The 13,008-nt window shown below is 37.9% G+C and overlaps 1 protein-coding gene across 4 annotated transcripts in view; it reads left to right on the forward strand.

Annotated features, from left to right (window-relative positions):
- Window positions 1-13,008, forward strand: part of LOC107225769 (rab11 family-interacting protein 4) — a 76,633-nt gene that overhangs the window by 30,531 nt on the left and 33,094 nt on the right. For 2 of the 4 annotated variants that reach the window (XM_015666339.2, XM_015666338.2), the window contains exons 3-6: window positions 4,433-4,507; window positions 5,125-5,172; window positions 7,558-7,596; window positions 10,249-10,366. In XM_015666339.2, the coding sequence (XP_015521825.2) occupies window positions 4,433-4,507; window positions 5,125-5,172; window positions 7,558-7,596; window positions 10,249-10,366 (280 nt within the window). The remainder of the gene's footprint in view (window positions 1-4,432; window positions 4,508-5,124; window positions 5,173-7,557; window positions 7,597-10,248; window positions 10,367-13,008) is intronic. The other 2 variants (XM_015666337.2, XM_046743969.1) reach the window with 2 other exon arrangements.

The raw sequence follows: 13,008 nt of genomic DNA on the forward strand, positions 1-13,008 counted from the left end.
TTTCTTTCCTAGCGCGGTGTCTGTTTTCATTACCTGGTAGCGGAAAGGTGCAGTGTGTAAATACCTGCTGAGCGAAAACTTACACCGGAAACGGAAGCCCTGGGACCCGGTTTCTGATAACTGTTTGACTTGGGTTTGATTATTTATACGACGCACTCTTGTTACTATTGATGCATGGATAATCAAGCTAAGGAATTATGTTCGAGGAGCTCGATTGTGAGTGAGAGGATGAAAAAAGGCCAGCTGCGTTGGATTTCTGATGGACCCAGTGCATCTGTTAGAAAAAACTAGACGAGTATATGAAGCACTTCCAAACACTCGGGACCAGCCTCTTTATCCTTATACGTACCTGGCTTTTATATTTGTTTGGGTATGGTGCAAGACTGTGGGAACAGCTCAGTGCTGAGTAATTTTTAAACATATACTATTAGGCGAAAATTGTACAAGTTAGTAAATTAGAAAAAATTATTTGAATGGTTAATTGGATCATACGTTGAAAACTTTTTGAACTTGAAGAAAAGCAAGGTTTTCGTGCAATGTAAAGAAATTTGTTATCCTTTGGTGATATTGCGAAGTCTTCGGTCGTAGGTGCACTAGAAAATAAAAAACTGATCAGCTTTCAACTTAGGGACCTAATTCTAAACTGAAATTGGATAAAGATTGAAAAGTTAGTGATCTAGATCAAAGGAATATTTCGAAACTATCTTAACAAATCCTTGGAAGATTGCGCAGTCATCTCTGTATCACCTTTGTATATCTTGCAAATATCGCGTGATTGAGGTCGAAAATGTTCAGTCGTAAAAGTTAGAAAAACAATTTCTCCAGGCAAACTAGAAACATCGGGATTCTGTACAATGTTAAGATCTTTCAAGACTAGTAAGACTAGGAATCGATGGTAAATTTATCAGCTGCGAACCTGGAAGTCCACTTCCTTGATTAAAATGAGGGTCAAGTCGAATATTTCGAGTCACTAGAAAGCGATGGATGGATAGATCCAGAAGGATGCTGGAAGGATTGGAATTTTAAAAGATAAGGGACTCTGTCGATGCTCGACAAGAGACGACGCGATGAGGGAAAGACTAATCTTTCGTTGCAATGCGGCCAACGTTTCAAAAGTCAAGGGCCTGCTGCACTACTAATTCAAGTTTATCTTCTCAAAAGCGAGCGTGGGAACAGGGGTACAATATTCAGATCATGATCAACCGCATCTTTTTGGGCAATCGGAAGGCTGTGGATATTCCGCGTGTCCGCTTTCAGAGACAAAGTTACGAGCTGTGAGTTTTTCCAAAAATTTAATCCGTCCTTGGCGTATAAGGAGAGAGAAAAGGTCTATAACTGTAAGTTGCAGGTACGAGTAACAGTCGATAGAATGCATATAGCGGACTTTTCGATTGTCTCGAATTCGTCAACTGTATCGTGAAACTAAGTGGTGTAACAATTATGACGATGGTCTAGTGCCGTGCAGACATCCGTTTGCTGCTCGGCCTTGTGCATGAAACTGTATCCATTGTAGATATGATGTAGTTATTTACACCACTATAGCATAGGCAATAGGCTGCTACACATATGGGCATGGAGCGAGAACGCATGCTTTGGTACGCAAAGATCGTAGTTGACTACCAGCAGGTGGCCTTGACGGACCAAACGGTCCCGACGTGTGTGCCAAGTGCAAAACAAGTACACGGTGACCACCTTATCGCACTTGCAACAGAGCACAGCGTGAGAAATGCTGAAGTTGGAGTTAATTGCTTAATTGCGCGTGATCCGATAGTGGCATTCCGTGACAACTCGATCTGCCGCTATCTTCAATTTCTTCTTGCAATTATAATAATTATGTTTTGGAACACCTGCAAGCGAGAATACGTGAATGTTTGCCATTTTTTCCTAAAACTTTTTCTTCGTATTATAGTTCTAATACCTTTTAAATGTTGGTTTATTTTTCTTAGCATCAAGCGTCTGTACACTTCGGTTACTGCACATAATTTTTTTTCGCGAAACTCAGTTCAATTGTGATTTTTATACACTTACAGGACGTTGTCAGACCTCTTGAAATTTCTAAAACAAATATTATTTTCGTGATGTTGTTATTATTTTTGTTTTTTGAATAAGACTCGAAGTTAGAAATTTCAAATTGAGAAAATGTAATACCAAAAATCTTTGTGCGAGGTAATTGGAATATTTAAAATTATTTTTTTCCTTGTATAATTATGCAACTTATTAATCCAATTAGTTGAACTATAGCAACAAATTTCACGTACTTGATATACTCTATACAACGTCCCGTTGATCGGAAAAAGAAATCGGAGATGAAGAGGGTCAGCGCCGGTAACATTTACTGGAATGCTAGATTATAGTAAGCTTCATCGGCATGCTTACGAATTAGATGTATAAGTATATATTTAAAGTACAGGTATACACGCTTACGTAAGACGGCGAGGGGGAAACGGCAGTCATGCAAGACGGGGAACAGGTGCTGCGAAAATTCCATGCGCAAATCAATTTCACACCGTTCCGTTCGTTCCCCGCGTACAATATACTGATATATTTTTTCCAGTCTTGATACTGGTTAGTCCATGCCGAACACGATTACTTGCAACAACTTCTGGATCACGCAATGCGCAAGTCACCGAATGTCAAGTTTACACGTCAAGTCAAGTTGCACCGGCGTTATCTAATATTTTCACTTCAACCAAGTGTCGAGATGAATCCATGGTGATGATAGTATTTAGACTTCAAAGTTTTCGAAGCAGACGATTTTCTCCGGCCTAATTTAGATGGTTACGACAAATTTAACTGATTTTGAACGAGGCTGAGGTTAGTAACGCTGATGTAAAAAAAACATTTTTAAAAAATCATCACTTTGGAATCTGAGAATGGTTTCGAACGAGTTGGTTTCTCAAAGTATGAGCCCTTTATGCTTCGTTACGGTTTAACCAATTTCGAACAATCCTTGAGTTGCAAAAAAATATTTTTCCTAAACATAAATCGTTACGCTAACGTTATTAACTTCAAACTTGAAATTGCTGATGATTCGAATCAATTCAAACCTGTGTATCGGAGTATCGTAATCTCGTTTTACGGCGAACAGGTCCATGCGCATAACCTGAGGAGATAAACTTCCACAGGTCACAATTTATTTCTACGACAATGAAGGGTGAACAGAACCCAGGCGTGCCGTAGGTTTAGAGCCAAGGATTACTAGGTGCATTTTATCTTTCCCAAAAGAGTGGATCATGACGAATGAAATTCTGCAGGGCTGTGAAAGCTCGAACTCTTCTCTTCTAAAGTAAACTGTGGCGTCCACAAAAATTGTACTTAAGGTTTACACTCGGATCTAAACTGCGTACAAGCTGTTCTCTACTATGCAGCATGTACACATATTTTCTTACGCGACGCTTGGGTACACAAATATACATTCTCTAGCCTTCGGATGCAGCCTCTGCTTAACTCAACGGCCACCCCATGACGCGTAACGTGTCGACTTTATTTATCGAAGACGGTTCGAGGGCTGAAAACCGTTCCTCAAATGTATTGCATCTGTGAAAATTCGTTATTAACAGAGAACAATAGGTAGACAAGGACAATTTTTGCACTTGAAGGCATATCTTGATCAGTAGGCACACGTTATAAGAAAGTGAATTTGAACGACGGTCAAGGTGCAGTTTCCGGTGGTAAAACCAGTCGTCGTTTGAATACACATTTTGTAACGACCATTTCGAGGGCTCGGGAAATCAAGCCCAGTCATTATGGTAATTTCTCATGCAGACGTAAAGAATTTACCGTGCCTTGCGATGATTAACAAGCATGCTATCTCGGAATACACAATCCTCTAGTTGACTGAAAAAAATCGCATTTATATACACGTTTGACCTTAAAACCAGTCGGAAAGGAAGGACTTGTTAGACCCGCAAATTCGTGGCTCGGAAGGACATTTTGGTACAGGTACACCTCGGTAAGATAAAAGCCGTTTGCATTGGAGTACGTGTTCCTAACTACTTATACCAAGAGCGTCCTGCTTGTAAATTCGACTATTTGAAAGCCTCGGTTGGGGAGGAGAAAAACACAAAGGAAGCCAAGAGCCAAGAAACTCGCGTCCCGTCTGAAATTAATTCACAATGCCATGTCGAGATAAGGCTCCGGGCTCTAGCTAAGCTCTGTACTCCTTATATCTTACAGCTATACTTTTATATACTCAGGAATTATTTGACGGGTTTTCACCGGCGTCGCGTAGCTTTGCCAGCGGTAATTTCATCCTACCAACAGTAAAAGAAGCTTACGATAAAGAAGGATCTAAAGAAACGTGGAAAGTACTTGCTAGCTAAAACTGGCGCCAGAGGCACTTACCGCAACCATGGATCATTATTTTACGAGGGATAAACTTACCTAAATGATGCAAGATGTTTTCTATTCCTCTTTTTCATGTACCAAGCAGAGACGGAAGAAGTCCTCCATGCAGCATCGGCAGACATTCTTGGCTCAGAACATCGTTGAGACGAACTCCACCTAGGTAAGCCGCATTATCGATTATGACGCTTCTTCCACCACTCATAAGTTATTACATACTCGAATTTGTACTCATTACGCGTCCCTCTACAATATTCGATACTCTGATCTCACCTAATAGTTGCGATCAATGTACAAAAAACGATAATCGAAATCGCAGATTACAAGCAATATTAATACGATATTTAAAAAATTGAAACAAATCCAGCAGTTCGTTTTTCTAATAACATGTGTCGCGGATTGATTTGATATTGCGGTAGTTTGTTAGAATGAATAAGTCTCCGAGTTGAATTTCTGTTAAACTTCATTAGTGTGAAAACATTTCACAGAATTGCCACGGTTGCGAAATGAAAAATTAACCACAGAAGCTTGTTGTTTTCGTATGAACGCAAAAAACGAAACCAAATTAAGGAAAAGAAATAAAGCTTATTCCGTATTCATAAAAACAGTTTTCCACAATATCACAGTTGTAGTTGTAGATTCTGCGTTCTGTACATTGATCATAAGTTAAAATATCTGTTAAACTTCATACATACTTACATCTACACACGCCACACGTAGATAAACATATATGTAAATTGAGAGATAAAGCTTAAGGTAAGGCTTGTGATTGATTTACAGCCATATGGAAGAAGGTTTACCGAACAGGCGCTGGGGTTCCTTCAGACAGTAAGGAAACAATCTACATCTAAATAACCCTTAGCATTTTCCCGATTGCAGTTCGCTATGTAATCTCTGATCTATCTTTCTCTACCTTCTATTGCATCCTAGTGTTAAAGTTTAACCTTCGTACGTGTGATGGGAAACTAATGAAATTGCGATACATTATACTTGTGGAATTTTATGCACTCGGGAAGTTGAAGTCTTTACTGATTCGGTACACATTGATCAAGTTACTTTAATTGTCTCTCCTAACAAATGCGTTCTATGTATACGTATAGAGAATATAACAAATTTATATGTTACATATCCTCATCTTCTTTGATTTTTCGTGCTATATTTGCATTCGTACAATTCTGATTTTCTTCGGTGCGGTAGGATATCCTCACAGTTGATCGAAGCCTAGTCTAATGCATGGATTTATGTACCCACTTGTTCAGGTATATTAACCTATAAAGTATGAGTCATCGAGAGACTAGATTTCTCCCGCCAGGAACGGTGTGGCTTACCTGCTACTATAGAGCTAATATAATCCGCTAGAATAGTGATTGATCATGGCTTATCCTCATCGACGTATAAAAAGACAAAGAATTCACGTCTGCCGTTTGTTTCATTATTGATACTCTTTGTATAGGTATGTAGTTGTGTGCATTCCATTGATACATATTTATCGTTTCGAAGTATGACCGAGTAATAGTTACGTTGCAATAGGCGTAATTTATTATCTGTTCGGTGTATACTGTGCAAAAAACGTTGAATCATGATGAGACTAAACTTACGTAATGCTTCGACTGCATGTAAAACTGTTTATTGCTAGTCGTGAAAATTTAAACTCAATAAGAGCTCACGTTAAATAGTTTCAAGTAGTTCCTCACAAACGGTGAGGAAAATTCGGTTCGATAGAATTTAGGTCCATCATTTCAAGTATGTATGTGTATACATCGTACTAAATTAATATTTGAGAACATGTATCGCAAAGTTCGCATTAACAAGTTTTTTGCATGCGTAGATATATAATTTACTCAGCTGGGCGTAGGTAACGTGTATACCTGAGTATAATGTGTATGTAGTAGTATTACACGCAAAGCCTGAAACGGTGAGAGGCATCTTCTGTAATGTAAATAAAAGTTATTGCAATGGTTGAAACACGCGCTTCGTGTTATCTTAACGGAAAGGGGGAGTAAACATGAAAAACATCGCACAAATCACGTTATGAGTTTCATGCACTAAATTTTTGATTCAATACGGTTTAAAAATCACATGTGCATGAAAAGTGGGGCTTTGCTAGGCAGTTTAGCGGGAGGAAAGTAACCAATTTCACCTCAGAGTCGTAAACATAGGTTCGCGCATGCATGTACGTGAAGTCAGCATATCAATTGTCAGCAAATCAACAATAAAACGAAGTTCTCTTCGCATGCAGCCGAGTTCTATAGTTACTGATACATTTTAGTATTAGTTCTGTCGATTTGAGTAAAAAAAAAGTGAATCGAAAAAATGATCTGCCAACTTCCCCTAGCAGACCAATTTACAGCAAATGAAAAACACAACGGAGTTCTCTTCGCATGCAATCGAGTTCTATAGTTCCTGATACATTTTAGTAATAATTCTGGCAAAATTGCCCGAAAAAAGTAGATCGAAAAACAGAACTATTACTAAAATGTATCAGGAACTATAGAACTCGGCTGCATGCGAAGTGAACTTCGTTTTATTGTTGATTTGCTGACAATTGATATGCTGACTTCACGTCCGGCGCGCATGCGCAGTTCACAATTGCTTCACTTTCGCCCCTAGGGAGAAAACATTGAGCACTACCAGGCAAAGCCCCACCACTTTTCGTTCGCTTGTTGTAAAAACTATCGTATGATTCGGGCGAAAAGTTGACGATCGCAACTCGCGTGATTCTTTCGTCCCTTGGCATACAATATACTATTGAACTATCGATCAAATAATTACAGTTTAATTATATTTTTTATTCTCTATCAGTTATTCGCACACACTTCCACTTTGGTTCTCATAATTTCGACCGTACGTTTATAACATCAACATGCATATGATTGCCTCTGTTATAGACTCATCATAAATTTAGCCACGATATAACACTGTTAATTAAAGTCGCTTATAATTGGAAGAACAAATTGACGGTGATGCAACTGAAATGACAGTGCTTATGCAGATTTACAGGTGCAGGGATACCGCGGTTATTTATTAAGTTTATTTTGACGGGAAATTGAAAATTGGTCAACTATTCTAAGCTTAAGCCTGATTGGCCTGTTAACGTTTTCTGTATAACCACCTTTGCGGCAAGCCTGTGTAACATACTCCAGTATATAACATCTCTCCATATCTTTTTTTGTCTCATGTTTTTCATTTCATTCTTCCATTCTTGTTTTACAGCTCTGGGAACAAGCGGCTCAGCTCCAACGCGTTAGCAAGGTGAGAACTAGATGGAAATAAGTAATTACTTAAAATTATACAGTACTTATAGAGTGAAGTGAACTTGTGTGGTGTACTTATTTTATTGTTAGTAACTTTGTTTTTTCCAACGATCTTGTCACGTAAAGACGTTTATAAATCCGTAATTAGTGAAAATTCTGTGAGCTTGTTTCGAGAAGAATAACCTTTGCGCAAGAGTGGCTTATGCCGCTTAGGTAGGAAAGGGTTAAAAAAATTCATGTAAAAAATTGAATGAAGCTGTTCTGAGTTTCGGGAAAACAAAGGCTGAAATAGAGTGCCCGTTTTTCCCGCGTAAAAATAAAACTGTCTACAATAAACGCTCAGGAACAACAGCTTCTCTGTTATATTTACAGTTTTATGCTCAATGAACCAGGGTCTGCAGAAGATTTGAAAAAACACATCTGTGTTTATCTGCGGACAAATCGCGGGATTGAAAATATTTTTTTATCGTTTCCTCGTCGCCGCCTGATGCCGTCGTAACCCGTCTATTGACCCACTGACAACGATCGGCTCAACTAGGTGTATACATAGTTTATTATTTATGTCATATTGATTTACCTGCGCGCAATGTGCCGGCCAGCAGCCGCTAGCTTGGTCAACGCTCTACTTGCGCCGTCCGCCGACGCTCGGCAGACAGTCTAGTTTTCTTGCTTTCTACAATTCGGTATATTATGACTATAAATGGGGATAACTATGCACACTATACGCTCAAAGGAGAGAGCAAATACGCATAAAAAATTGAATCTCAATCACTGAACTGATGCATTTTGAATCCGTCGTTGGAACAGTTAGATTCGTATAAAAAACATAAAGTTTCGTTAGTAAAAATTTTTCTCCATGCCTGAGAAAAGTTGGCAATAAAAATCTACTTAATCCACAATTTAAAACGGGGACTTGTATCGATTTCCAACGATCGCGCATATTCGCCGTCGCGTCGCTTGATTCCACTTTTTTTTTAAATGTGTATACTGAAAGTCAGCAGAATTCTACATTGCCGACCGTAGATAGCTTCCCTCCAATTGTTTCTATCTGCTCTACCGTTGGCGCCATCTGCTGTTAATCTGTACGAAACTCGCGCGGCTCATGCAATGAAGTTTGCGCTTACTTGGTAACTCGCCCGTTCTTTCCGTTGGTAACTGAAAATAATATCTCTCGAAATATTGGTATGACAGAACTCTGTTTCGATACCATTCGATGATGCCAGTACTTGAGATTCTGGGTGTTTAAAATTTACAGGGTTCCGTACGCACAGGGAAAACCTGGAAAACCGGAAAAACTTGGGGAATTTCGAAAATAAGACTGGAATTTTAACTCTGTCGAAGAAATAAACTTGTTCTGATACAAAGTACTTTCGATCTTGAGAAAAAAAAATGCACCTAGAATTTCGGTTCATCGCATGCACGCATATATTCTATGTTCATTACTTAATACCAAACCTTCTTTTGTTTTTTTCTTTCTTAAGGAAAATCGCAGGCTATTGTTTGTAAATTAATGATCAAATAGCAAAATATTTGCTAGATAATATTGAAGGAACATATTAGTATTAATGCGTCAAAAATTATCCTTATTCAGTGGCATATTTCTTGAAAGATTACTGGAAAAATTGTATTATCAAGCTCGCATACATAGAAATCTCGGGGAATTTCAGGTTCCAAAAGCTTACAATTTCTGAATTGACAATGATTTTTTGTTTGCTTTAATCATCATTGCTTTCTAAAATCAATGTAATATATAATTATTTCATACGATTTCAATGCTCTGTCAATAAGTAATTATATATTTCATTTTCCTGCAATTGCAGCGTATAAAATAATAGAGTATAAGAGTGAAATGCAGGATCAAAAAAAAATTATAAATGGCAACAACGAATTCTTGGAATATGAAGTGTGGGTGTTTATAATAGCTATTTTATGAACTATTAAAACGATAACGTTGAACGTTAATAAAGAAAAAATTTGGAAATTTCACGACTAGAAATTGTTTTAGTAATAATTTATATTTTATTCGTTCAATTTCGAGGCAAAAAGAGAGTTGACGTATTTAGAAAATTACAAATTTATACAGACCTGCAGGGAAGAGGCAATTCAATGTAGTAAACGAAGCTTTGATTGATTTAGGAAAGTTTTAAAATTTTTACTGATCGTAGCACTGGCTTATGCTAAACTACAGCCCGACACACGAATAGGTAAATTTAAATTCATCAGCAGAACTGTTGTAATTATTATAACCGCACGTAATTATCGGCGAGTATTCATCTGTCGTAACAGCTTGAGTTTCATTTATCCTGAGAACCATTACAGGGGTTGCCATATTTAACGAACGGCAATTATCCAAATGACTGAATTAGCTACGATTAGTCTTCGCAAAATGATCCGAGCTCTGTACATCCATTCGAAATTTTAATACCCAAGATTCGTCGAGCGTCTCTGGTTCTGTTTTCGTCAACAACCCCAGATATGGTTTATTAGCATTGAAACAGATTCTATTTGCATCGAGCCGTGTCAGGCCGGCTGAAGCGCCAACAACTGTGGTTCACTGATCACAGTTTCGCAATTATCTGCGAAGATCTGCTTCTTCTTCTTTTTACTTCCGTATTTGCTTAGTATACTGACGAGACTTTCCGCCTTGCAGTCAACTCTATCGAAGCAGCAGTTTCAACAGTTCTGGGAGAGGATCAACTTGCGACACGGCAGACGAAATATACAGCGACGTGTCCCTAGAAGATGACGTCTTAGGTCTCAGCCATAAGGTGAGTGGTCATCGATCTTTTATGCTTGACAATCAGTCGTCATTTCAATTTCACGCCGCAGGGAACGGAGTTGGAAATTTGCTTGCTTGCGCGGTTTCGAATATATTTAGAATTGATGCCGCTTATCAATATTTTATTCTTCATTCTCGTCGTGCAAAGTAACAGTATAAAATTACGATTGAATTTTACTTCCTGTACTATACGCTAAAGTCGATTTGATTACTTCGACTTATCAAGCGTCGTTGCCCCAATCCGAAAATATCGTACAAAAGCCCATCGATATACATGGTAATCATAAACTATTTATTGCGACCCGAAGTAGGCCAAACACGATTTTTTTTTTTGCGAATTCACCATACATCGCGATTAAATATGGCCTAAGAATTGATTTCCTAATTCGAATAAATGTGGTTTCATTTAATTACGCAAGTTATTGTTCTGGCCAGTTTATTGTTGAGTCCAATAATGTTTCTTTGTAAAATTCAATTTGACAAATATTTTCTCTATGTGTGGTATTCAAGAATTGATGTGGTTGCAGATTTGCAATGTGAAAAGACAGAAGTATGTTTGAAATAATATAATATTTCAATATTGAAGTAGCTTATCGATATTTTCTGTTGAATTATTTTCGTAGATTAATCGCAATCAAACCTGAATTCGGTTTTTATGTTGATTTATTCATCTACTGGAAAAATGATTCATTGAGAAATTATAATTGTATATTTATTATTTTGAATTTGAATTTATCAATCTTTGTAAGTATGGTCGAATTAAAATTCTCAGGGTCCTTTCTGTTTTTCTTCCGATTGATGATTCAAATTGTTGAAAATAAAATATTTAGTACGAATAAATTAAAGTAATAGTAGAAATACGGTTATTCAATCTGTCCGGACAGAACATAAATTTCTTGATTCGAAAAACCGCGTTTCTGGATAATAATAAATACGGAATACAAACAACGAATTTCACTTGGGAAAATTGCAGAATATTATAATTGCCGGGCATTGCCCGATGAGAAATCGACTTTTTAACGTCTGCTGATCAATCGAGAGTATAAAATGTAAATGCAACCCACTTTAAAAGTAGATTACACATTACACTTGGAGTTCCATACGTTCTGACCTTCTAGCGCTTGCCGATGCTTCGGAAACTGAAGATTCTCGTTAGGAGCGAGGGAATGTCAACGGCAGAACTCGATCAGGACGACTTTTACTCGAGTCACACGATCGACTCGCGACTGCCGCCACAGCTTTCCACTTGGAGATATTCGCTATCGGATCCCTTACATATATGTGTCGAACGTTTTAATTGGCATTTCTAACGCAAACACTGTTTCAATGACACAGGTGTATCCGTATATTCAATGCCAAATCAGCTCAGGATTGTTTAACCCTTCGTTGTCAGACTGGATCAAATAGACCCATAGTCTGACTTCGAAGCTGAATATCTGTAACGGAAAGGGCACAAATGGGTCCTTTTGTACTATCTAACAGTAGTTTGCGGAACATTGTGACCAACTTTTTGTGTCAGAATGATTATGCTTTTCGAAGCGTACACGACCGAGCCATTTTTTACCTCAGAGTAGCCCATTTTGAAAGTATCGCCCATCAACTTTATGAAGAAATATTCAAAATTGAAAAGTTGTAATTTTGTACGTAAATAGCGTCTTTTTGCAAATTGGTAGCATTTTGATTTTTTTTTTCCACTACCTCGATATTTTATTTTTGAAAAAACGATGGATTTTTATTCTAGAATGGCTGAAGTATGGTTCAGATTTTTTTGGTTGACATCAGACTGATAGTTTGCTTGTAACAGCCATTTGAAATCCGACGTGGGTTAATTTGACCCAGTGTGACAACGAATGGTGAATTCCAGTCGATGAAATTTATTTTTATCGAGGTCCTTTTAGCGATTTTTTATTCGTTTCCAAAAATTGTAACCATCTCGTAGACGATAAATAAATTATTGATACGGTGGAATATTTTACTTCGTGTAAAAACGGACTTGCCTTTTTGGATACCACGTGATGGATCGGTGGATTTGCCACGCGTATTGATTGACAGCTGGCAAAACAACATCGCCACGTGTTTCAATGCTATTTATAAAACTTGCAAATACAACACAGTTGTCAATGTTTCGTAAGGCAATTTACCACTTCGGTACGTTGCACTAATTTCGATTTGGTTTAGAACTTCCAAACTTGCATTTCGTATACTTTGATATTTTCTCTTGTGCTGTATGAGTGGCTTTTTCGAGTGAAATTGCTTGAACTGTGCCAATATTTCACCCAATCGACTTTCTCAATATATAATTCATGTGTTTATCGTTAGTGTAAAGTTTAATACATATAATATAAGCGTCGATCTGAAAACGTCCACTCTCAGACGTTCCGAAACATATAAGACTGTGTCAAATTTTATATTCTGTTTAATTTCTACAATATCGCATTCAACGCGTTTTTACCTCTATCGTAAAAATCTTGAACCGTGCAACGATCGAGGAACAATCTACGGTGAACGAGCCGAACTGAACCGGTCACCGGAGTCTTTGGGAAGTTGTCAGTCGGCGCCGGTCACTTGACTGGGACGGACGATTTTCATCCGTTGTGCTACCGTCCGCAGATGGGATTGTGCGTGAAATGG

The sequence above is a fragment of the Neodiprion lecontei genome, chromosome 6, assembly GCF_021901455.1.
Source record: "Neodiprion lecontei isolate iyNeoLeco1 chromosome 6, iyNeoLeco1.1, whole genome shotgun sequence".
Lineage (NCBI taxonomy): Eukaryota > Metazoa > Arthropoda > Insecta > Hymenoptera > Diprionidae > Neodiprion > Neodiprion lecontei.